Consider the following 25,355-nt stretch of genomic DNA (forward strand, 5'->3'; position numbering starts at 1 on the left):
ACAGATGACCACTTACTACTACAGGATCATCCTAAAGAAGTAAACTTAATATCTGAGTGGCCAAAAGCTGAGTAGGTTTGTTTCCAAAAGACTGCTAACTGCTTGTGTAACTTAACTAAAAGTATTCCATATCAGTTTCTCTCAGTTTTTGTGTCCCTCAAGGCTCAGCTCTGTCTCCATCACTCTTTACTGTTTAGTTGCATTCAGTACAGCTTGGACGGGGAGGAGAAGAGTCCATCCAAAAGTGCTCCCGAGTATCCATGGCTGCCTAACGCTGAGTGTGCCTACCCTAAAAGTGGTTAACATAGAAGTACTAGGAAAGACAGTGGTAGTTTAGCCAAGTCACCTTTTTGTTGACCTATAACGATGAGTCTGGTCTTGGACGACATTATTTATTAAGAACTGGATTTGGATCCCTCCTTGAACAATTGAATCTCTGAAGTAATGAAAACTTGCAACTACAAATGTGTGATCAGTGCTGTTTTACTTCATTTGGACTGCAATGAGGCCTTTTCTAATAGCTTTCCCGCATTGGTTATCAACAGAGTTGGAATAGAGGACCCAGGCCTTGCATAGGCTAATACAAAGAGCATGTGTACCTGTGTAGGTTTAATCTCATTGAATTGCAGTTACTAATCGTATATATTCTGTCATTTGCTCAAAATGTGGTGTCCGGAGAAGAGCCCAGTTTATATCAAAGGCCTCTTAGTAGACGCACAGCACGCAATTTTTGTTCTTGCTGGTATACACGATCTGACTATTTAAATTTGAAAGTTTGAGATTTTATGCACACACTTTATATGTTATGCACACTAGATATTGGAATTAACTTCTGTGGAGCTAGGAGCAGACTAAATCCTTGTATACTTAGAAAAGAAATTGGAGACTACAATGATTGATGGTTTTAGTTTAATGCTTTTGTTATACATATGCTTTTGGTCATTGTGTTCTTCAAAGCCAGAGTGGTAATTGAACCAGAGGCTCTGAAGCTGCACCATATTCACATAGAAGCAGAGTCTTTAAACATGCAATTTAAGATCATTGTCTGTATTCAAGATTCCTTTTCACTTTTGATAGTCCCTTATGATTCAGGGTGCTGAATATTTATGACTCCTATACCCAATTCTTACCCATTACTTGTAGGACCTTTTACCCCTTTGTATTAAAGTTATAATTTGTTGCCTTTTATGATTTTCTTCTCATTTAATTTTATGTTGCTGCAGTTTGTCCACCAGCTGGTAGGATTTTTCTCTTGATGCTGTCTAATTTGTAAACTGATTATTATTACAGTTTATACTGTTGATTAATTTTTTTTTAAATCCTAAAATCAGATTTGCATTTCAGATATGCTGTACATCTAGGTCTTTAATGTATGTGAAATATCTTTTGACCAATTCTTCAGGTCCTAACATGGGAGGTAAATCAACTTACATCCGCCAGACTGGAGTGATAGTTCTTATGGCCCAAATTGGTTGCTTTGTTCCTTGTGACTCAGCAGAGGTGAGCATCGTAGACTGCATTCTGGCTCGTGTTGGTGCTGGTGATAGCCAACTGAAGGGAGTGTCAACTTTTATGGCGGAAATGTTAGAAACTGCGTCTATACTCAGGTAAGTGAAAGACAGTCTGCGTTTTGTTAAATAATGCAATTCTGTTGTATTAAACAAAGGCACTTTGAAGCTATTTGAGCTGGATTGCTTATAGATACTTTTATGATAGCTTGGGGCAAACCACAATCTGCCATGCAGAAACAAGCACAGGGTGGCACCCATAAATCCTTTTTTTTTTTTTCAGTTCATTCTATACCGTAGACTGGAGGTTTCTATACTTCTTCAGTGAGCTTAGCTTTCATGGCTTCTCTTGCTTATTTTCTTAATGCACATCACTCTAATGACCTTTATGAGATGGCTGATGTTGCTATGCCAGATTTCCCATTGACACTGCTGCTACAACCATGAATATTATTCTGTATATGTAGGAGCATGCCTGGCTCAAATCTTCTGATTTCAAAACTGGGGCCAAGGAAAAAGTCATTGGCTTGCAGTTTGATGGCAATGGCCTCTTAAATCCCTACTGCATACCAGTTCTAAAGCAGCACAGAATGGGTGTGGTCACATAAGAATCACTGAGTGTCATTGAAGCAATACTTTTGAGACCAGTGCCATTGTTTCAGCAGATGAAGGCCTGTGTGACTTTCAGCATCATTTCTTAAAGCCTGAGACAGGCAGCACTTATTCCTCTGGCACCATTCAGCAGCCCCCAATAGGACCTCCAGGGAGGGAAACAACCTTGTTCTCCTTACTTCAGCAGAGGTCCCAGTGACTTCCCAGAGAATTTCCGGCCTCCTCTGTGCCATCCCAGGAAGTCCACCTCATTTTAGTCGCGGAGAAGGCTTACTCTTTACAATCGATTTGGCCAAAAGTACCACTGATTAGTAAATCCTGTTGGAGGTCTGAAATGGTTGTGCTCTACAAATTCCCCAGGCGCCTCTCTTCAGCCTGCCTGGATGACATCCCAGTAATGGCTGCTGGAAGTCAAAAGATTTCTTCATCTAGAAGTAGCGGAATCAGTCCCACCCAACAACATTAAAATGGATGGAGTATTCTTAGACATGATATTCTTGGTATGCTTCCCATCCCCCATACATTTTGCCTTCACTCCCTCATTTGTGCTGAACTCTTTTTTTTGTTTTTCCTTTTTTGGGGGGGCATTAGGACTCTGTGCGCTTTACCCTTGCTATTCAGTGTTTTAAGGTGCTTGACACTCTTCACAAAACATGGTAAAATTGGACTACACCCAGTTGGTACATTTAATTTACTTTTTCTCAGGGCCTGTAAATGAGCTGCTACTAGTGGACTGCAGCACATATTGTACCACTCGCTAAAGTAGTCTTTTAAAGCATGTGGGTTTTTCCACTGCAGCCTGTAGTGCAGTTTCAACTGCTATTTTGGCTTTGCAAAATAAACCGTTTGTCAAGCCTAAACCTTTCTTTTTAATGCTTATAAGTTGTGTGTTGTGTTTTCACTTTATTACTGTTTGTGTGCTGCATAAATACTTCACAAATTAACTCTTAAGTTGAGCCTTATTACTTTTGTGCCAAGATACCAGAGGGTTAAGCACCGGTTAGTTTTGCGACTTTTATCGTTCAGCATGACGAATTTGGTTGTAGGCAGAGTGGTGCTTCAACCCCCTCAATCAGTAACCTAATTTCTTACAACTGTCCTGCCCCATTTCTCGTTCCTTATGATATAAAGTTGCACCATTCAGCTGTAGATGTTCAAGATGCTGACTTTGGCTTAAGTCCTGACAGCCTCCCAGATCAACAGTTTCTTGCTTATCTACGTATACCTTTCCTGCAGGAGCAAATGAACTACCTACTTTTCCAAGTAGGAAATCAACACTAACAGCATAGGACCTTTCTCCTGGGTGCTCATTAAGATCGTGGTCCCAGTGGCTCCCCAAAAACTCCATTCTATTCTTACCTAGATGGCTGCCTCATCACAATATTAGGCTAGGCCATTCCAGGATGGCACTAAGTCTCACAACGCCATTAAGTCTTGAATTCTTTATGAAATACTCCAAATCCTTTTTGATTTCTTCCAAGAACATGTTGTGTTTGTGAGCAATTCTGGAGAAAAACAATCTCATCTATAGAGCATATTTGTGGTCTGCCACACACACTGACTTTCTTAAAATAATGGGACAGTGTTTGCTGGGTGGTTTTAAAAGCTTCTGGGACGTCAGACAACCTGCAATGCAGTTGCCTCCCTAGTGACACTTTAACTGTGTTCCCTGCAGCTCCAACTGGTGAGTTGTTGAGATCATTTCCGTTCCAATGAGCCCAATCCCATCACAGTCCTTCCTTCATTGGTCTCAAACCTTGCAGTGGTGGATTCATGCCTCCAACCACTTAGTGATGCATGCCCCCCCATCTGTGACTCTTGATAGGAATTTATTATTCAGAGTTTACATTGGATTGGGCTGTATGTAGGTAAATGAAAATATCCATGAAAATGGAAATATCCATGATTGCCAACCAGTTTTATCCGTCCACATACGTGTTGAAGGTAAAGGTAATCTTATTATTGCTGAAAGCCTTTCATTGGAGCTGCAGAGAGGTGATGGATACACAGGCCTGTCTTTTATGAAGTAATAGGAAGCCATAGATGTCGCAGGGAGTCTGCTTTTCCAGAACTGTGCCTTGGGACAACAGAACATCATAATGCAGGGTCTGCGCCACTGCTGCCAAATCAGTACTGTCACATCAAAATACCTGACTAGCTCACAGTGCCTTACTTGCCCTCCTGGCCTTACAGAGTGACAAGTAATTGTGGCAACCCAGACGACATGACACACTAGCCCCCTCTCTCAGAGAACAGTGGAAAACAGGCCAGTCCTTTTCACACATTATCTCAGTCATACATATCCATAGCAACAGTAAAAAGAGACACAATAACAGTACACAATATATTTCTTGCAACTAACATAGTCTATTATGAAGCAAACTAGATGTGATTACCATACTGGCAATAAGTATGAGAATCAGAATAGCAGTTAGAAAACTGTACAACACAAATAGTACCACCATAATGCAAATCTAGTGGCCTGAGCCTATCCTGTAATTATATGTGCAGGAAGCCTATTATTTATGATCTCTGGGAGTTGAGAACTCCACACCTCTGTGTGTGTAGTCAAGTGGTCCTCACACGTAAGTGTAAACCAAGTTTACGCAGGCTGCATGCCCCAGAGGGCATCTGTTCCCCAGATGTGTCAGCCCTGCTGGAATCCTCCTCTCTAAAAAATAAAACTACAGGACTTAACTCACGAGATTACACTGAAAAGCTACTGTGTTATGTCTATAAAAGCCTGGGAACGGTTGCTGGCCGTACAGAAAACAACAGCTGGCACTGCTTGTGTCCACTGAGCAGTCGGAGCCCAGGAAAGTGGCTGCATAGCAAGTGAAATTACAGTGAGTTTCAAAACAATGTGCAATGTACAACAATGCAAGGCAAAGACATTCTAATTTCTAGAGTGCTAAAAAATGAGCCATAACTGTAGTCCGTCCATGCAGAGGCCTCATGACACTTAATTTCTGCAAGAGGACCTGAAAGTGGATGAGTGAACATGGCATTTTTTCCTCTTGCTTTGCCGCATTGCTTGAAGCAAAAACACCAGGGCAAAATGCCCATGCAAGCATCTCCACTCAAGTAGGCGATCCATCAGGAAGTCTATTTTTGACGCCTGAGGATGCTCACCAAGCAGTGCATTTTTACTTACCTAAATTTCAGGTGCAACCTCTTCTGGATGGGTTGGGGGTCTCTGTTCTCTTAGTGATTAACTGATATTGTGCTTGAGCCATATGTTCTTTAATGCATTTCTTTTTAAATCTGAGAGTCAGTCACGGTAGAGGCTCCAACTTGGCAGAGTAAATTTGTTTTTTGGAACTACTTCATCTGTTTGGGAGAGAGAAAATGCACCTACCATTAATGCCCATGGAAAAAGAAGAGAGCATCAGACCTGCATACGATCGCCCAGCTTGAGTTTCTAGCAGACAAAGTGCACTTTCTGGTTGCTGCTGGGCTATTCTTCCATAGTGCGCAGTCCAGTAACAAGAGTTGAAGGTTCTGCTTTATGGTATCGTTATAGGAAAACCAGCCATTCTCTTATTCAGTGCACAGTGTTTTCTTTTCCTTTAAAACTTGTTGGGTCAGGAGAACATCTGCAAAACTTGGATACTGCTCATTGGGTTGCATGTCACCCAAAACCTCTACGTCTCCCTACAATTAATTATCACTGCCTCTACATCTACTGCACTACATCACCAAGGTGAGATATACATACATTTTACCCTTAGATCGCCCTCATCCTACACGTACTTTGGGTTTTTTAAGGGTTTTTTTATTTCTTTTTGAAACATGCATTCCATTATACATATCCTAAAATTGTATTTGTCATTTATTTGTATTTTTTCATAAATATTTTTTTACATAGCCCTAATACTATTGTGTCTTAGTCATTCTACAACTAATCCTAATACCACCCTAACCTTTACTTCCTGTATAATAATCTGTTTTCATTTTGTAAACATCCTTATCTTTTATCTCATATTAAAATAGTTGGTGGTTATTTAATTTGTATATAATATTATGTGAATAATATATCTGGAGATTGAAGGAAACCCCTTTAAATTCACTATGATTCAATTTTGTTTTTATTATTTACCTTTATTTAAATTAAAGTAAAAAAGAAAAAATGTAAGCCTTTATTCTTTCTTGTTTATTAAATAATTTCAGGAATTACATTTATTTTAATTTCTTGTAGTCATTTAGTGACCTTGATCCCCACTTAATGTGCATACTTAATGTAGGAGTCATAAATGTAGTTGCTGTGGTGCTGCAGTGGACTGGATGTAGAGGCTGTTGAATGTATTGGAGTCTGTTGTTGGGATGCACTGTTCATTGTGCACTGTTCATCGTGGTTTATAGCCACAGTCCAGGCTAAATGTTTCTCCACAACAATGTGGCTATCAAATCATGTATGATAGCCAATTTACCTGCTCCTTCGTTAAGGTAACACACATTATTGTACAAATTCAACCTGATTTTGGTCACATTAATACATTGTTTCTCAAGGCTATTGAGTGCTGTGTCATAAAGCTTCTTTCCTGCAGAAAGTTCTTTCAAGTGACTATAATCTTAGCCAGGTGCATCAGCATCCTAAGGAACACTCCATGTTCTATTTGGAAAATGGTTTTCTTTATACGTCATCCCACATTCACTCTTAATAGTGGTGTTGTACGCCCCTGTTGCTACAAGGTGGACAATATTAGCCTGGCCATATTCCTGAGGGTGATTTCTTTTGAGGCTGCTGGATTTTTAAATGCATCAAGAAACTCTTTAGATTAGATTTTGCAGAGGTGCTTCAATTGAACTATTACCATGGTAATTGGCGTCTTGTTCATGTTGTGGTCTTAGTCTTTTGTGTTGGGCCATACAATCTCTTACTAGGGGAGCCTTTTGCATAGTCTCCTCAAGTGAATATAGTACCATATGTCTCCATCACTATGGAAGAAATTTCACCTAGGTGATCGGTTTATGAATTGCTTTTGGAATTGAGAGGTATTAATCTAGTACGTGTGGCCTTTCTTTATCTGGAGCAAGGCTTTCATCGGCAGCTTTTAACAGATCACACAAGAGTGCCTTATGCAGGCAATTGGTAGTCGCTTCCACAATGCTGTGATTTTCATGTGGTGAATCCAAACTGACACGAGCAGTTCAAGTATGTTCTGAACAATTGCATCCAGTGAGAACTTTTTGATCAAGGGCAAGAATTTACAGTAGTCACACCTGAGGCGGTGTTACAACTCTTCAGCATGCTTTATATGCTGGAACTGAAATGCTCATCAGACACACAAAAGTTGATGAGGGTAATGCTTGCAGCGAGTCTAACCACCGAGCCATCTCCCGGCCCCCTTTCTGGCAAAGATTCTTGAAAAGGCAATCAATCAACAACTCAACAAACACTTGGAATACTTCACCCTCGTGGACCCCTCTCAGTCTGGATTCCGAGCCAACCACAGCACCAAGCCAGCCACCAGCGACACAAAGGCCCTCCTAGACCTCAGTGAAACAGCAGCACTCATCCTCCTGGGCCTGTCAGCTGCTTTCAACACTGTCTCCCATCACATCTTGATCAACAGAATTCTCCAAATCTGATTCCAAAAAGATGCCCTCAAATGGATCACCTCAAACCTCACTGGAAGAACCTAGAGAATCTGTCTCCCACTATTCACCTCAGAACCCAAGGAGATCATCTGCGGCGTCCCAGAAGGATTGTCCCTCACCCCACCCTCTTCAACACATACATGGAACCCTCCCCCCCCCCCCCCGAGCCCCCTGCCAACATTGTCAGATTGCACGGACTCAACGTCATCTATGCCGACAACACCCAGCTCATCCTTTCGCTGTCAGAAGACCCCTTCACCACCAAAACCAACTTCCACAAATAAATAATGAATGTTACTGAATGTATGAAGGAAAACTGTTTCAAGCTCAGCACAGACAAGATGGAAGTCCTCATGTTCAAGAGCAGCACTTTGCCATGGAAGAATACTTGGTGGCCTGCTGAACTCAGCCCTTCCCCCACCCCAACAGACCACATCCGCGACCTCTGTATCATTTTGGGCAGCAAGTTATCCGTGCAGAAACAGGTAAACGCAGTCTTGTCCACCTGCTTCCACATTCTGTGTATGCTTCATAATATCTTCAGGTGGCTTCCAGCCAACACCAGAACGGCCGTCACTCAAGCCCTTGTCACCAGCAGACTGGACTACAGTAAAACTCTTTTCGTAGGAATCACTACACGCCTCCTGAAGAGACTACAGACAATACAAAACTCAGCTGCAAAACTCACCCTTGACCTCCCTAGACAGACTCATATCACTCCCCCATCTCAAAAAGCTACACTGGCTCCCGATCCAGAAGAGATGCCAGTTGAAAATGCTGACCCATGCATAAACAGCCCTGACAATGAAGGACCAGCATACAAATGACATTTCCACCAACTGACTAGACACCTGTGGTCTGCCTCCCTTTTCCTCGTAAACTCCCCCTGGATCCTCTCATCCAACAGCGAAGGACTCTTCTTCTCTCACCTGGCCACCAAAGCCTGGAACAACATTCTCAAGCACCTCAGGAGCGCCACATTGCTCTGGGAATTCAGAAAAGGACCCAACATATGGCTGTTCAAATGAACAGAGCACCACAAAGCAGCTAGCAACTCCATCTCCTTGAGACCCTCACAGGTGATTTGCCGCGCTTTATAAATTCTGGTTGATTGACTTATTGTCAAGAAATTTCTCTGGGTACCATTCCAAACGATCATTCCTTTGCCCACCATGCCATCTCTGTTAGGACCCAGCCATATGCAAATCAGTTGTGTTCCTGCACTTACAGGAACAGTCCCGCCTCAGCTGTCAGGCCGGGTCCTCCTTGAACTGGAATGCAAGCAACACAGCACTGGTTTCACCCTGGTTGGGGCTTATCTGTCGGGTGTAGCTTTTTTTTTGTGGCGCAATGAATACTGGATCTACGTCTGTGCATTCCCTTGCCACTTAGGGCTTTACCTCAGATGTACAAAAGTTGATCAGAGAAATGTTTGTATTAAGTACAACCACTAGCAGTTGCTGGGGTAGCATTCCAAGCCATCGTTCTTTTGCCCACCATGCCAGGAATGCCAGAAATTGTTGTCACCAAGCAAGATTTTTTTTTGTAGAAAATACAAGATCACTCCTGAGGTTGTGGCTTCAGGAGTGCCCAAAGATTTATTAACACAAACCATTGAGTATTCAAGTGTTAAAATAGCTAATTGTTATTATGTGGGTCAATTAACGCGTGTGACAGAAGGACCTAAGGCTGCACAGCTGAGCTCTTGCTGTTGTGTGCAGATGGTATAAGCTCTGCTGAAGTGCTAAAGCTCTCTCTGACTAGTCTTAAATTCTGAGTTAACCTATGCCTATGGTGCCTCAGAGGCTCAATTAGCATTGTCCTTTTTTACGTTGATTTATCTGCAGCCTAGTCCTCAACTATCTATTTCGATTAGCAAATGCTAATTACAGTACTATTCCTGTTCATACAATTTATAATGCATTAAAGACAACCATTCATAGTGCTAAACGACTTTGACAATTCTGCTTATGCCAGTCACTCATTAGCTCTCATCGGTTTGCTTGTCCTATCAAACAGTAAAAACCATTTCAAACAGGTTCCTGGGGAAATGCATGATAGGAAGACAATTCTATATTAGTGATAGAGAAGAGAGTTTAAAGTAACATTGTAATCAATTTAAGTTTTTTCTTTTCGGAAAGGCTGTAACTATTATCAATATAGGTAACAGAATGTGGTTTACTAGAAATGAAATCCATCTTGAGCTCAGTAACTCATTTAAAATATTCATATCAGACATCTTAGCGCGCCGCCATCATTCTGGCAGCGGGTGATGGTACGAGTGATACATGACATCAACATTTTGGAATTTGTCTTTGTTTTTAAAAAATCGTGGCTGTTGGTTCTAGGCACGCTGTAAATTTTGGCAAAGCACGGACGAAGTATGTAGGAAATGTCAGCTGCTCGAAACATTTGAACACATACGTATTGGGAATCTTAATGTTACAACAAGACACACGCGTGTTATTATTATTATTATTTTTTTTTTAATGTCCAGATGCTATCAAATACTCATAAGATGGATGCCCCAGTGGTCTTTTCCAGGACATGTACCCTTTATATGCAATAATTCTGTCCACGTCTTGATTTGCTGTCACTTTTTTAATATTGTGCCGAAGGGGTGATTAATATGTTATGGTTCTCATTATCTGGATATCTTATTTTTAGGTCGGCGACCAAGGACTCTCTGATAATTATTGATGAGCTGGGAAGGGGGACCTCAACCTACGACGGTTTTGGCTTGGCCTGGGCTATCTCCGAATACATTGCCACAAAAATAGGTGCTTTCTGCATGTTCGCCACACATTTTCACGAGCTGACCTCCTTGGCCGACCAAGTGCCAACAGTCAACAACCTGCATGTTACTGCATTAACTACAGAGGAGACCCTCACCATGCTCTACCGTGTCAAGAAAGGTAAGATTTGCTAAGGATGAAAGAAATGTCTGAAAACAGCTTTGTACCTGCTTACCTATCTTTCTGCGTGAGGGAGACTGAAAGTAGACTTCTCAATGTGTTTTTATCACGGCCAGGACCAGGTAAATTGAATAGTAAGGGAAAATGGCGGTAGACACCCAAATTAAGAGATCTACCATTGGACCTTAGTTAGACATCTTAACTGTGGCTGAAATAAGTAGTAAACATGGTTATGTAGTCTGTGTAAAACACTATATGCTGAGTGGGACTTTGAATTTCTGAGCTCTGGAAATGGTCTGGTTGAAAGTTGTGCCTAGGTAGAAACTGGTATTTCATGGATAGCTTTAGTTTTTCTTCTTTATTAATCTGGTTGTTATTCTGGCATAATTTTTTTGTTTAAAAGAAAAAAGGATCGAAAATTCAAAGCGCTGTACATTTCATGCCAGTGGTAAAAAAATAATAATAAAAAAAAAAGTACTATTTTCTGTTTTGAAAATAAATTGGACAATGTTTGTATCACAATAGATTCACACTTAAACTTCAAGTTTGGAAAACAAGCACAGTTGTGTGTTCATTTAAAAAACGTGGCTAGAGTTGTGGGGACAAAAGTTGTAGGTAAATTTCAGTTAGGATGACATTTTTGGAGCTAAACCAGTTTTTAATTTGAGCCACTGGTTTCTGATGCGCGACACCGGAACTTATTTTTGAGGGCCGGCACTTATTTTTCTGGATCAAGCATTCACTGGAGCAAAAGAGACATATAGGAAAAACGGAGGAAGAGAAAAACGGAAAAGTGTCACAAAGGGAGAAAGCTGCAAGAGTGAGCTGAAGGGGCCAGGAGTGTCGGTAAATGGATTAAAGAGGCCCGAGATGGCTTCAGATTTACGTTGCCTCAGTATTCTGTGCTCGCACATTTAATTGCAGCAGCCGCGTGTTTCAGAAGAGAGCGTTGGGCACCAGCACGTTTTTATTTAGAAGTTAAGCACTGAGCTAAGCCATAATCATTTAAAGTTGCATGAAAAATGCAAAAAGCATCTCTTTTTTTGCACTACTGATAGAATGTATTTAGACGTATAGTGCCCGTGAGCTAGATTCTATACAACGTGTGTTGGCTATTCCATCGTGCCAGGGATGTTATTTTTAATACTAAATTGTACCATTTCTGGCCCAAAAACATGTTATATTGAATCCCTAGGAAGATAATTGTGACGTCAAGCTTACTGTTTTAACGTCTTTCCTCATATCTGTACTGTCTGTATCTGTAGGTCAGTTATATTGTGTACAAAAATACCTATATAAGTGGTAAGGGATGCTATCAAATTTGTAACATGGGTAGAAATAGAAAAAGTTGATCGTGAACGTAGTTGCACTTCTGCCACATGAACTTTATGTTCAGTAGTTCATCTGGTCATCTAGTGGCTATAGGGTTGCAGTGAGCAGTGGTGGTAGTAGTATTGGTATAGTGGTGTTATTTATATGGTTGGTGTTGTGTTATTGGCTGCTGTGGTATAGTTGGTAGTGTTGTTGACAGTATAGTTGTTGTTATTCGTGGTGGTATTGGTACTGTCTAGGGAAAGTGTCCTTTGTTTTATTGGTGATGGCATTGAAAGTGGGTTTTTGGTGATAACTAACTAGGAGCCCATATAATGCTCTGGCTAGTACTGGAGACTGACAAAATCATTCAAAACCTACCTGTCGCAATCAAGTATGTTGAATATGACATACAAATGTGATGGCAGAGAATACATACCATTCAAATCTAAACTAGTCTCTCCGCAAGTCTTGCCTTCTTCTTTGTTCTTCTTTTGTTTATTGTGACAGACTACCTTACCGTAAATTTGTATGCCCACTTATTTTTCATTATTTATTCTCCCACAAGTATGCTTTAACTCTGTCTGGTGTTGTTTCTTTTACTAGAGGAACCTCTTCTCTGCAGCTGGACAGGATTTTATTTTCCTCCTTCCATACTTATCCTGCATCCCTGCATCCTGTGAAAGCCTTCAACTTTGTTTCATCGTGCACATTCTGTGCACTGTTTTTCTCATTACCTTTAAAGTGTAACTTCTCAAGCTATGGCCCAATGTCAGGTGCAAAAGGTGACATGGACAGTTCTAACATTTGAAGAGGATATACAGCGTATAATAGTCCTCAGTTGCATTTGTTCTAGGGACGGCATTTCCGATTCTAACATACTGTATTCTTTCACTGCCAAGAAGGGTGAGCTTTAAATAATGGGCCTATGGGGTGTTTTGAAGGGATTTGGTGGTTTCCAATTCTAGCAGATCAACAGAAAATAAAATGTAGGCTCCTGTTGGATTTGGTAGGTTAAATGGCAGCCATGTTGTTGGACTTGATCCTCTCTGCAGGATCACCCCAAACATTTTGCCTTCACCCCTCCAATTTTGCAGATTTTTTTGTTAGCCTTATGACTCTGTGCATTTTACTACCGCTAACCAGTGCTGAAATGACCATGCTCTCTCCTGTAAGCATGGTAACATTGGCTTACAGTGGATTTACATATTTAATATTCAGTTTACCTATAAGTCCCTTGTAGAGTGGTATACCAAATATGCAGGGCCTTTAAATTAAATGCTACTAGTGGGCCTGCAGCACTTAATGTGCTGCCCACTTAAGTAGCCCCTTAAAACATGTCCACAGTCTGCCATTGCAGCCTGAATGCAGTTTTAAACTTCCAGTTCGACTTTGCAATATAACCACCTTGCCAAGGTTTTACCTCCTTTTTATTGCATATAAATAGCCCTTAAGGTAGTCCCTACATAGCCCATAGAGCATTGCAGATTGTAATTGAAAGGTTGGACATGTACTTTAAAGTTTCAGAGGTCCTGGTAGTGAAAAACTCCTAAATTTGTTTCTCACTATTATAAGATAACATTGGGTTGCATTATTACATTCATTGAGTGCCAATTGTTGATTGGACCAGGTACACATTTCATGTTTGATATGAGAAATTGTAATTAAAAATCCTCTAGTGGTAAAGTTGGATTTTAAGTTCCAATTTCGAAAATGCCATTTTTAGAAAGTTGGCTTTTTCCTACCCTAACCATTTGGTGCCTGCAGTCTGTTCCTGGGTCACATGACTTGGTATAGTTGGCCTTTGGACTTTGTTTATGCCTCCCAGACATCCACACAATAGAGGGAATAGGTGTGCTTGGATGGGCCATCAACTGTTAGGATGGGATGGGGTGGGGGAACTAGGCACAGACCCACTTGCAGCTGATTAGGGTGTGTTCTGCCTTCACACAAAGGACTTGACACTCCTGAATTTTTCATGCAGCCAGCTTGGTGCCAGGTTGGAAAGTCAGGAAACTTCAATGGAATTCTCTAGAAACGTTTCCTACTTCAGAGAATGCGGTGGGTATTAAAATAGGACCCTGAGACTCACTCTTCAATTCACTTTCTGGACCCCCTGAAGGACTCTGAGGACTGTCTGCTGTTGTGTCCTGCTGTGTACTCCATAAGACTGCTTTGCTGCCCAGAGACTGCTTTGAACCCTCAGAGGCCTGCTCTACTGCTCAAGTGTGTTTCATCACTTGAACCCAGGATAGCCAGAGTGACTCCCAGGGCTAGTTGGCTGGCCTCCTGATCAGAGCCTCAGAGACAGAAAATGCTCTGACCATCCTGAACCTGCACCTTGACCTAGCCTGATTGAGTCCTATGTCACCCAAGTGATGCCGATCCATTCCTGGAGCCCTGATGGTGATAAAAATGCCACGATGGCTAAAATCCAAAACTTGGGACTTGGAAACTGTTTGGCTAAAACCTGCACTGAGAACTGAGACCAGGACCAACCTGCTAGTCTATCCACCCAAAGTGCAGCGCCTGTCTGCCTGACTTCAGGGCAGCTCACATTACACTCTTCTCCGCAGCAGCAAATCCTCTTCAGCAGTCCTTCGCCAAAGCGGTATCTGGCCTCATAGAACTCTGATCAGCTACAGCCTCTATCCTCGTCCCACTAGAGTTTCAGCTTCCCAAAAAAATGTAGAAATCTTTACTGTAGAAAATGTCCAGGTGATCCCCAATTACTAAGCTACCTCCTTGGACACTACCTGTAGCCTGGCCCTGCTGAACTTTTGTTTTGCTTTCCTTATCTTATGACCGAGCCGACAAAACTTCTCTGGAATGCACTTCTTAGTTTAAAGAAGACATTTATTATTATTACTTCACCACGAGGTTCCTGAGAGACGAGATTAGTAGGTTGGAAGCACAAGTTTAAAAGTAGTCACAGCAATGAAAGCAAAATATATCAAAGTACTTCTCAATTGCAATGTACACAGCAAATACATGTGATTATATTATAGCATAACTTCAAAGCAAAGAATAAAAGTCAAAATTTCATCACCGTAGGGCCTATCACTGCTCGTCATCTTCTCATGCCTGCAAGTTGATGACTCCTGTTCAACTGCGAGAAAGAGATTTTCCACCCAAACGGGAGGTCAGGCAGCTGATGTCCGCTCCTGACTGAAGTCTTGGAAAATTCCCCCTTGCTGCTGCCCAGGGACACCGTTAAAAAGCCTGCTAACAGGCCCCTTAGTCAAAACATGCTGGCTCAGTGGGGGAACCAAACAGGAGTCTGGAGAGTGGCCAAGTCTTCAAACTTCACTCATTCCCAGGCTGGATAGAGAGGTAAACACAAAATATACGCTCTCTTATCACGTTAAACACAGCTTGGTCTATCATGTGGAAAAACACAGCTCATCTGCAATGTCTCAACTGCAATGTCGAACTCCACGTTAAAGCCAATAGGCAGCGAAATTGAATACAAAAATGTAATGTCTAATGCTACGTTAAAGCCAATAGGCAGCTAAACTGCATACAGAATGTAATGTGCAACTGGTGAACATTGAACAACTAATATGCGCAGTGGTGAAACACAAAGTCATTGGTCAAACACAATTAATGGCATAACAACTTTACTATCCCAGAACTCTTTTTCTTGAAATTTTGTCTAATTGGGAAGGCACACGCTGACTGGACCCAATCCACTTCTTGTATCTGACTCTTGCTCTGTCACAGTTGGTCATATTGCTTGACTTTAACCCTTTCTCAAGTGACTAGATGTCAACAATTGGCCCTATAATCTTTTTGGTGCTGGTTTTTACCTTAAACTTTAAAAATTCTTAACTGTGGTTCTTCTGATTGAATTTGTCTTTTTTTGTGTCAAATACATTTTTATTTATTTATTCTATTTTCCTAAATTGGTGTGGGGCTTTTCTTGTGTTTTGACTTTATCACTGTTTGAAGTGCTGAATAAATATAGTACACTAAGTTAAGCCTCACTGCTTTTGTGTCAAGCTACCAGAGAGTTAAGCACATGTTAATTTAGTGACTTTTGTGGTTCACACTGACAGGGGTTGTGGCTGTTGCACCCTCACTCCTCTCCCAATTCAACCAACAACCCAGTTTCTCACACACGTTCTATCTATTTACTATGCTGATGTTTAATTAGTTATTTTTACTGACATTGTTTCATATTCATTATGGGCTAGTTTAGTGTGGTTCTCTTTGACTTCCCAGATGAAATCAGGGGATCTAATATTTCTAAACTGTTCTTACGGAGACCCCGATAGGTCTGAGGTCTTCATACTGGAATCCTAATGGTTTGTTTGCCTTTCGGTCACAATCAACTGGGACCCGGTTATTTACATACATAATATCCAAAATTGCAAGAAAATGTGGTATAATCTTCCAGCTCAACTGCTTGGCCAAAGTAGATTACAATCAACCTAATGAAGTGTGCTTGGAAGATGACAAAGCAGCAGCACAACTGCCTTGCCGCTTCAGGTTTTTGCAGCTCCATTAATCTAAAATGTTTAAATGCAGCGTATCTATGAGGTCCAATGACCCAAATACCATTATCAGCAGATGGTCCCATTCCTGTTTGCCTATCAGTTTGAAGGCCCTATTCAAGTATCTCTGCCCACCATTAATTGGTCTTGAGAGTTTATCCATGTCTTTTGGTCTTCAGGCCCAGTTCCTAAGTGTATATGCACTGGTCGAAAGGTCAACATTGAAATAAATAGTGAGCTTTGTGTAGACTGACTAGCAGCTTAAAGAGCTGATTGTTTGCCTTATTGATTGCATATATTATGATTTACAAGCTCCCATTTTTGTAATACATATTGTCCATGTATTTTGTTGTGATCTCACTTTCATGCACACTGCATGGTTTTCACTTTGTGCAATAACCATAGGTCATGCATTCTTTGTTTTGCATTTCTTAATACAGTTGGTTTTGGTTAAATGGTGTGTTGTAAGTCAATGCATAGCTTGTAGAGGGCATTCTTTGGACCCCTAACCAAGCTTTGTTGTTTAAACACATTCCTGACAATTAGCTGTTATTTGTATATGTCACTCCAGAGGACAGCTGAGCCAGAGTACAAAGTACAGTGGTCTCCTCTAGAATGTTTTTCTCTGAATCGTCCCTGTTCATGGAGAATAATTCCATGTTCATTTTCGCAAGATCATAAATGCTCAAGCACCACCTTTGCAAAACTCTTTACAGTGGTACCTAATATAATCATCCTATGGTTTGGTAGATTATATCTGATAGAGACTTCTAGTTGCAGATTCCTTACCTTAGAATTTTCCCCAGGCATCAGACTGGATCCGGAGATTTTTTTCTTCGAGCAATACCCTTGCACGTTGGTAGGTGGTGTCAGGAGACTCCGAGGGCGTCATATTCACTGTTATGATGTCGGGAGTAGTACATAGACGCCACCTCAGCGCAGTGACGTCATTTCTTTTCTTTATGCACCACGCGCCGATCCGGAAAGAGCTAGCCTGGTCTCTTTGACCGACTTGAACACTTGTGTTGTTTTTTTTTTTTTTTTTTTTTTTTTTGGTGCGTCGAAGATGTCCCCGAAGACCATTTTAAACTGTGCAAGGACTGTCACCGCATGATGTCGCTGACAGACCCGCATATGGTCTGTTTGTGGTGCCTGGAGCGTGACCACGAGCCGAAGTCGTGTTCTGAGTGCCGGACAGTGCACTCGAAGGCCTTGAGGGAGAGGTCCCTCAAGCTTATGGCGGTACGGCGCTCGACTCCACGTATGTCCCAGTGTCAAGACTGCTCGCAGAGCCACCACCATTCTTCTTCCTCGAAGTCTTCGGGACACGGTAAAAAGAAGAAGTCATCGTTGAAGAGATCCTGTCACCCTTCGACTTCACTCCGTCGCTCGGCTGATACTACGCGGGAGGTGTGTCGACGCTCGAGGCCTCCATCTTTGGAGCCTGCTTCTGTGTCCGCTCTGCGCCTCCCCGAGATTTTTCGGGAGCCAGAGTGACCGCTGCCCAGTTAAGAGAATTCTGTGAGGCCATGCGCCTCATTTTTGGGCAGACCGACCCCAATACGGCACCTTTGGGCCCAAGGGGTTCGGTCGGAGGACCTTCAAGTTCCAGCCACCGAGGTCCCCTCCGGATCTGCTCTTGGATCCGCACCGGTTGTACCATTGAGACCTTCCCTGGCGCTGGTTCGATTGTCGACGCTCCCGACATCAGTGGTGCCCCCCATCGACGTTGACACGATCCTCATCCCTGACGGCTCGGCGTTGGACTGGCGTTGGCCGACGCCACCTCCATCTTCAATAGGGCATATTCACCTCAGGTTGGAATCTGACCCTTTTTCTTATGGGTATGAATTCGGAGACTCATTGGAGGGGGTCCCTGGACCCTTATGAATACCAAGATGACCCTAATTTGGACTGGGCACAGTAGTTGGGCGAGGCCAGTGGCCTGGACACTTCTCCAGATGCTTGCATGCGGTCTCCTCATACCATGGCTTCGACAGAGGGAGCGAGTTATTCTATGGTGGTCAGTAGGGCGGCTGAGGTCCTCGGCCTTGAGCTGCCTACTGTTCAGGTCAGGTCCAGTCTCCTGACAGAGATGCTTCAGCCAGGGGCTTGCACATCTGAGCCTCTTCTGCCATTTAATGAAGCCCTCACCTATGTCCTATTGGGTACTTGGCCCAGACCCACCACAGGTGCTCCTGTGAATAGGACTATCGCACTAATCCCGAACGACACTAAATTCCTGTCAACAACACCCCACGCCTGAGAGTTTTGTCATCCAGGCATCCTCATCCTCGGGTGCATTCTGTTCCTCACCCCTGGATAGGGAATCAAAAAGACTAGAACAAATTAGGAAGAAGACGTTTTCTTCCGCCAGTCTTGCGCTGCGGTCCGTGAACAACGCATGCCTTTTGGGCCACTATACCCACACTCTGTGGGATTCGGCCGTGCAGGTCCTACGGCAGATACCGGAGGAGGCCCGTACTATCTTCTCCCAAGCTGTGACCGATGGGAGAGATGCGGCAAAGTTTGTGATCAGATGTGGGCTAGACACGACCGACGATGGGTTACGACGATGGTTGCCTTGAGGCACCACGCCTGGTTGAGGACATCTGTTTTTTTGGGGGCTGTCCAACAGACTCTTAGGGACATGCCCTTTGATGGCTACCGTCTCTTTGGAGACAAGGCGGACTCTGCTTTGAAGAGGTTCATGGACTCCCGGGCTAAGTTCCAGTGGGCGCAGCATCAGGGAAATCTCTCCAACATGGTCCAGATCTCGGAGTAGACTGTGAAAGACCTGCAGTGGTGGCTTTCGAATCTGCATTGGGTCCATGGCAGATCCATCTCCTTTTCCCAGCCAGATTTATCCTTAGTGACAGATGCATCACTTCTGGGATAGGTTGGCCACATGGGAGATGGGGAGTTCAGAGGCCTCTGGTCTCCGGCGGAGTCTGGGCTCCATATCAATCTTCTGGAGCACTGGGCAATCAGGCTTGCGTTGAAAGCATTGCTTTCCTCTCTCAAAGGGAAATTAGTGTAAGTGTTCACTGACAACACTACCACCATGTGGTACTGCAACAAACAGAGCAGAGTAGGGTCCCGGAGCCTTTGCCAGGAGGCAGTACGCCTCTGGACATGGCTATAACATCAGGACATTTCCCTGGTGGTTCAACAACTGGCGGGCTCTCTGAACACCAGAGCAGAGAAACTCAGCCAACGATGGATAGCCGATCACGAATTACATCTCCATCCAGAGGTAGCGCAAGGTCTCTTTCAGCAGTTGGGAGAGCCTTGGTTAGATCTGTTCGCCTCAGCAAATAACGCGCAATGTCAGCTGTTTTGCGTGTTGGCGTTGCCAAGGCGGCACACACTCAGAGACGCTTTTCGTCTCAAGTGAAACTCCGGCCTACTTTATGCCTTTCTGCCTATACCACTTCTGCCCAGAGTTCTCAAGAAGATCAGGAACAACTGGGCCCAAATTATCTTGGTATCTCCGGACTGGGCACGGAGAGTATGGTATCCTGAGCTAATGAGCATGGCCCCAGATCCTCCACTCAGACTGCCTCTTTGGGAGGATCTTCTGTCGCAGCAGCAGGGGACTGTTCTCCACCCGAACCTGTCCAATCTCCGCCTTCATGTGTGGAGGCTGAGGGGCAGCAGTTGACTGCCTTTGACCTTCCACCCAAAGTCTGTGACGTTATCTTGGCAGCAAGGTGTCCCTCCACCAAAACAATATACACCTGTTGGCATAAATTTGTGGCATTGTGTACCAACAAATCTGTTGATCCTCTCTCTGCTTCTCTTTCTGAGGTGATTTTGTTCATTCTTTCTTTTGCCCAGCAGGGCTCTGCTTTGGGCACCATTAAAAGGTATTTATCGGCTATTTCTGCCTTTCTTAGGTTACCTGATCAGCCTTCACTCTTTAAGTCTCCTACTGTCACTCGATTCCTTAAAGGTCTCATAAATTTGTGTTCGATGGCATCTGTCGCTGTAGATACGCATGTTCTGCAATAGCTCGCCATATAGCTCGCCATCTGGTGTTGGGCCGGAGTGTTACAAGTTGTTTTTCTTCGAAGAAGTCTTTCGAGTCACGGGACCGAGTGACTCCTCCTTTTGTCTCCATTGCGCATGGGCGTCGACTCCATCCTCGATTGTTTTTTTTCCGCCATCGGGTTCGGACGTGTTCCTGTCGCTCCGAGTTTCGGAACAGAAAAAATAGTTAATTTCGGAAGATTTTCGTCGGTATTGTTGCGTTCGGGATCGGCATACTTAGATTCAACACCGCATCGAAGATCGAAGAGCTCCGGTGCCCTTCGGGGTAGTTTTTCGATCCTCCGTCGGGGCCTGGTCGGCCCGACCGCGTGCTGAAGAACGCCGATGGAACGGACCCCGTTCCGTTTCTGCCCCAAATGCCACAATAAATACCCCTACACAGACCAACACTTGGTCTGCAACCTGTGCCTGTCACCTGAGCACAGCGAAGACACCTGCGAGGCCTGTCGTGCGTTCCGGTCCCGAAAAACACTCCGAGACCGTCGAGCCAGAAGACTTCAAATGGCGTCCGCACCGACAGCCCGACGGGAGTTCGAGGAACAGGAAGAGGAAGGTACCTTCTCGATCCAAGACTCAGACTCCGAAGGATTCGACGATACACAAACCGTGAGTAAGACGTCGAAAACCACACAAAGAAACATTTACAAGGCCCAGGGGACGCCACTGCCACCAGGCCATGGCTCAACCCATAAAATCGGTGACCGACCGTCGGCACCGAAAAAGGCCCAAACAGTGCCGAGATCGTCCGACTCCGGTCGAGACACCGGCACGCAGCCTTCTCGGGACCGAGAAAGTGCTGGAGACAAGCCTCGACACCGAGATGCCGGTGTGGACACGGCTCGACGCCGAGACAGCGGCACCGAAACAGATCGACGCCGAGAGGTTTCGGCCCCGAAAAGGAAAAAAGTCACCTCGGAGCCGAAAAAACACGCAGAGAAAGTTTCGATGCCGAAACAAACTGCAAGCGACCCAGCTTCAGGCTCTTATACAGAAGAGCACTCGCTAACCTCCCAAATGCAGAAGCATAGGTTTGAGGAAGAGCTACAAGCAACTGATGCGGACCATACGCAAAAACGTATTTTCATTCAGCAGGGGACAGGAAAAATAAGCACCCTTCCCCCCATTAGGAGAAAGAGAAGGTTGGAGTTCCAGACGGAACAAGCACCACAACCAAAAGTGGTGAAAAGAGTTACACCACCACCCTCCCCTCCGCCCGTGATTAACGTTTCACCAGCACAAACGCCATCACACTCCCCAGCTCACACCACCATGAGCCAGGGTGACCAAGACCAGGACGCATGGGACCTATACGACGCCCCAGTGTCAGATAACAGCCCAGAGGCATACCCTACAAAACCATCTCCACCAGAAGACAGCACCGCGTACTCTCAGGTGGTGGCTAGAGCAGCACAATTTCACAACGTAAGCCTCCACTCAGAACAGGTCGAGGATGATTTCTTGTTCAACACACTCTCCTCCACCCACAGCTCCTACCAAAGCCTGCCTATGCTCCCTGGTATGCTCCGGCACGCAAAAGACATATTTAAGGACCCGGTCAAAAGTAGGGCAATCACACCAAGGGTGGAAAAAAAGTACAAGGCGCCTCCTACGGACCCAGCTTTCATCACAACACAGCTGCCACCAGACTCTGTTGTTGTAGGAGCAGCTAGGAAAAGGACCAACTCTCACACATCTGGAGATGCACCACCCCCAGATAAAGAAAGCCGCAAGTTTGATGCAGCTGGTAAGAGAGTCGCAGCACAAGCTGCAAACCAGTGGCGCATCGCGAACTCCCAGGCACTACTTGCGCGCTATGACAGAGCCCACTGGGACGAGATGCAACATCTCATCGAACATCTGCCCAAAGACTTCCAAAATAGGGCAAAACAAGTGGTTGAGGAGGGACAAGCCATCTCCAACAACCAGATCCGCTCCTCCATGGACGCTGCAGATACAGCTGCACGGACAATTAATACATCTGTAACTATCAGAAGGCATGCATGGCTCCGAACGTCTGGATTTAAACCAGAGATTCAACAAGCAGTTCTCAATATGCCTTTTAATGAAAAAGAACTGTTCGGTCCAGAAGTGGACACAGCGATTGAGAAACTCAAAAAAGATACGGACACTGCCAAAGCCATGGGCGCACTCTACTCCCCGCAGAGCAGAGGGAATTACAGCTCATTCCGTAAAACGCCCTTTCGAGGGGGGTTTCGGGGTCAAAGCACACAAGCCAGCACCTCACAAGCCACACCGTCCAGTTACCAAGGACAGTATAGAGGAGGTTTTCGGGGACAATATAGAGGAGGGCAATTCCCTAGAAATAGAGGAAGATTCCAAAGCCCCAAAACCCCTACTACTAAACAGTGACTCACATGTCACTCACCCCCTCCACACAACACCAGTGGGGGGACGAATAGGTCATTATTACACAGCATGGGAGAAAATCACTACAGACACTTGGGTTCTAGCAATTATCCAACATGGTTACTGCATAGAATTTCTACAGTTCCCTCCAAACATACCACCAAAAGCACAAAATTTAACAACACACCATTCCAATCTCCTAGAGATAGAAGTGCAGGCACTATTGCAAAAGAATGCAATCGAATTAGTGCCAAACACACAAATAAACACAGGAGTTTACTCACTGTACTTTCTGATACCAAAGAAGGACAAAACACTGAGACCAATCCTAGACCTCAGAGTAGTCAACACTTTCATCAAATCAGACCACTTCCACATGGTCACACTACAAGAAGTATTGCCATTGCTAAAGCTGCACGACTACATGGCAACTTTAGACCTCAAGGATGCTTATTTCCATATACCAATTCACCCATCGCACAGGAAATACCTAAGGTTTGTATTCAAAGGAATACATTACCAATTCAAGGTACTGCCTTTCGGATTAACAACCGCACCAAGAGTCTTTACCAAATGTCTAGCGGTAGTCGCTGCACACATCAGAAGGCAGCAAATACATGTGTTCCCATATCTAGACGACTGGCTAATCAAGGCCCATTCGTTAATAGAGTGCTCAAATCACACAAATCATATCATACAAACCCTCTTCAAACTAGGGTTCACCGTCAATTTCACAAAATCCAAAATTCGGCCACGCAAGGTACAACAATACCTGGGAGCCATAATAGACACATCAAAAGGAGTAGCCACTCCAAGTCCACAAAGAATTCAAAATTTCAACACCATCATACAACGCATGTATCCAACACAAAAGATACAAGCAAAGATGGTATTACAACTCCTAGGCATGATGTCATCATGCATAGCCATTGTCCCAAACGCAAGACTGCACATGAGGCCCTTACAACAATGCCTAGCATCACAGTGGTCTCAAGCACAGGGTCACCTTCTAGATCTGGTGTTAATAGACCGCCAAACTTACCTCTCGCTTCTGTGGTGGAACAACATAAATTTAAACAAGGGGCGGCCTTTCCAAGACCCAGTGCCACAATACGTAATAACAACAGATGCTTCCATGACAGGGTGGGGAGCACACCTCGATCAACACAGCATACAAGGACAATGGAACGTACATCAAACAAAACTGCATATCAATCACCTAGAACTTCTTGCAGTTTTTCAAGCACTAAAAGCTTTCCAACCAATAATAGTTCACAAATACATTCTCGTCAAAACAGACAACATGACAACAATGTATTATCTAAACAAGCAGGGAGGGACGCACTCCACGCAGTTAAGCCTGTTAGCACAAAAAATTTGGCATTGGGCAATTCACAACCAAATTCGCCTAATTGCACAGTTTATACCAGGGATACAAAATCAACTCGCAGACAATCTCTCTCGAGATCACCAACAGGTCCACGAATGGGAAATTCACCCCCAAATACTGAACACTTATTTCAAACTCTGGGGAACACCTCAGATAGACTTGTTTGCGACAAGGGAGAACGCAAAATGCCAAAACTTCGCATCCAGATACCCACACAAGCAATCCCAAGGCAATGCCCTATGGATGAACTGGTCAGGGATATTTGCTTACGCTTTTCCTCCTCTCCCTCTCCTTCCTTACCTGGTAAACAAACTCAGTCAAAGCAAACTCAAACTCATATTGATAGCACCAACTTGGGCAAGGCAACCCTGGTACACAACGCTGCTAGACCTATCAGTGGTACCCTGCATCAAATTGCCCAACAGGCCAGATCTGTTGACACAGCACAACCAAAAGATCAGACACCCAGATCCAGCATCGCTGAATCTAGCAATCTGGCTCCTGAAATCCTAGAATTCGGGCACTTACAACTTACCCAAGAATGTATGGAAGTCATAAAACAAGCAAGAAGGCCATCCACCAGGCACTGCTATGCAAGTAAATGGAAGAGGTTTGTTTGCTACTGCCATATTAATCAAATACAACCATTACACACAACTCCAGAACATGTAGTGGGTTACTTGCTTCACTTACAAAAATCTAACCTAGCTTTCTCTTCCATTAAGATTCACCTTGCAGCAATATCTGCATACCTGCAGACTACCTATTCAACTTCCCTATATAAAATACCAGTCATTAAAGCATTCATGGAGGGCCTTAGAAGAATTATACCACCAAGAACACTACCTGTTCCTTCATGGAACCTAAATGTTGTCCTAACTAGACTTATGGGTCCACCTTTTGAACCCATGCACTCCTGCGACATACAGTTCCTAACCTGGAAGGTGGCATTTCTCATCGCCATTACTTCCCTGAGAAGAGTAAGCGAGATTCAGGCGTTTACTATACAGGAACCTTTTATACAACTACACAAAAATAAAGTCGTCCTAAGGACCAATCCTAAATTTTTGCCAAAGGTTATTTCACCGTTCCATCTAAATCA

The 25,355-nt window shown here is 43.8% G+C and overlaps 1 protein-coding gene across 1 annotated transcript in view; it reads left to right on the top strand.

Annotated features, from left to right (window-relative positions):
- Positions 1-25,355, top strand: part of MSH2 (mutS homolog 2) — a 530,159-nt gene that overhangs the window by 389,083 nt on the left and 115,721 nt on the right. The window contains exons 13-14 of the mRNA XM_069234037.1: positions 1,403-1,607; positions 10,389-10,636. Of these exons, the coding sequence (XP_069090138.1) occupies positions 1,403-1,607; positions 10,389-10,636 (453 nt within the window). The remainder of the gene's footprint in view (positions 1-1,402; positions 1,608-10,388; positions 10,637-25,355) is intronic.

This window comes from Pleurodeles waltl, chromosome 5 (assembly GCF_031143425.1).
Source record: "Pleurodeles waltl isolate 20211129_DDA chromosome 5, aPleWal1.hap1.20221129, whole genome shotgun sequence".
Lineage (NCBI taxonomy): Eukaryota > Metazoa > Chordata > Amphibia > Caudata > Salamandridae > Pleurodeles > Pleurodeles waltl.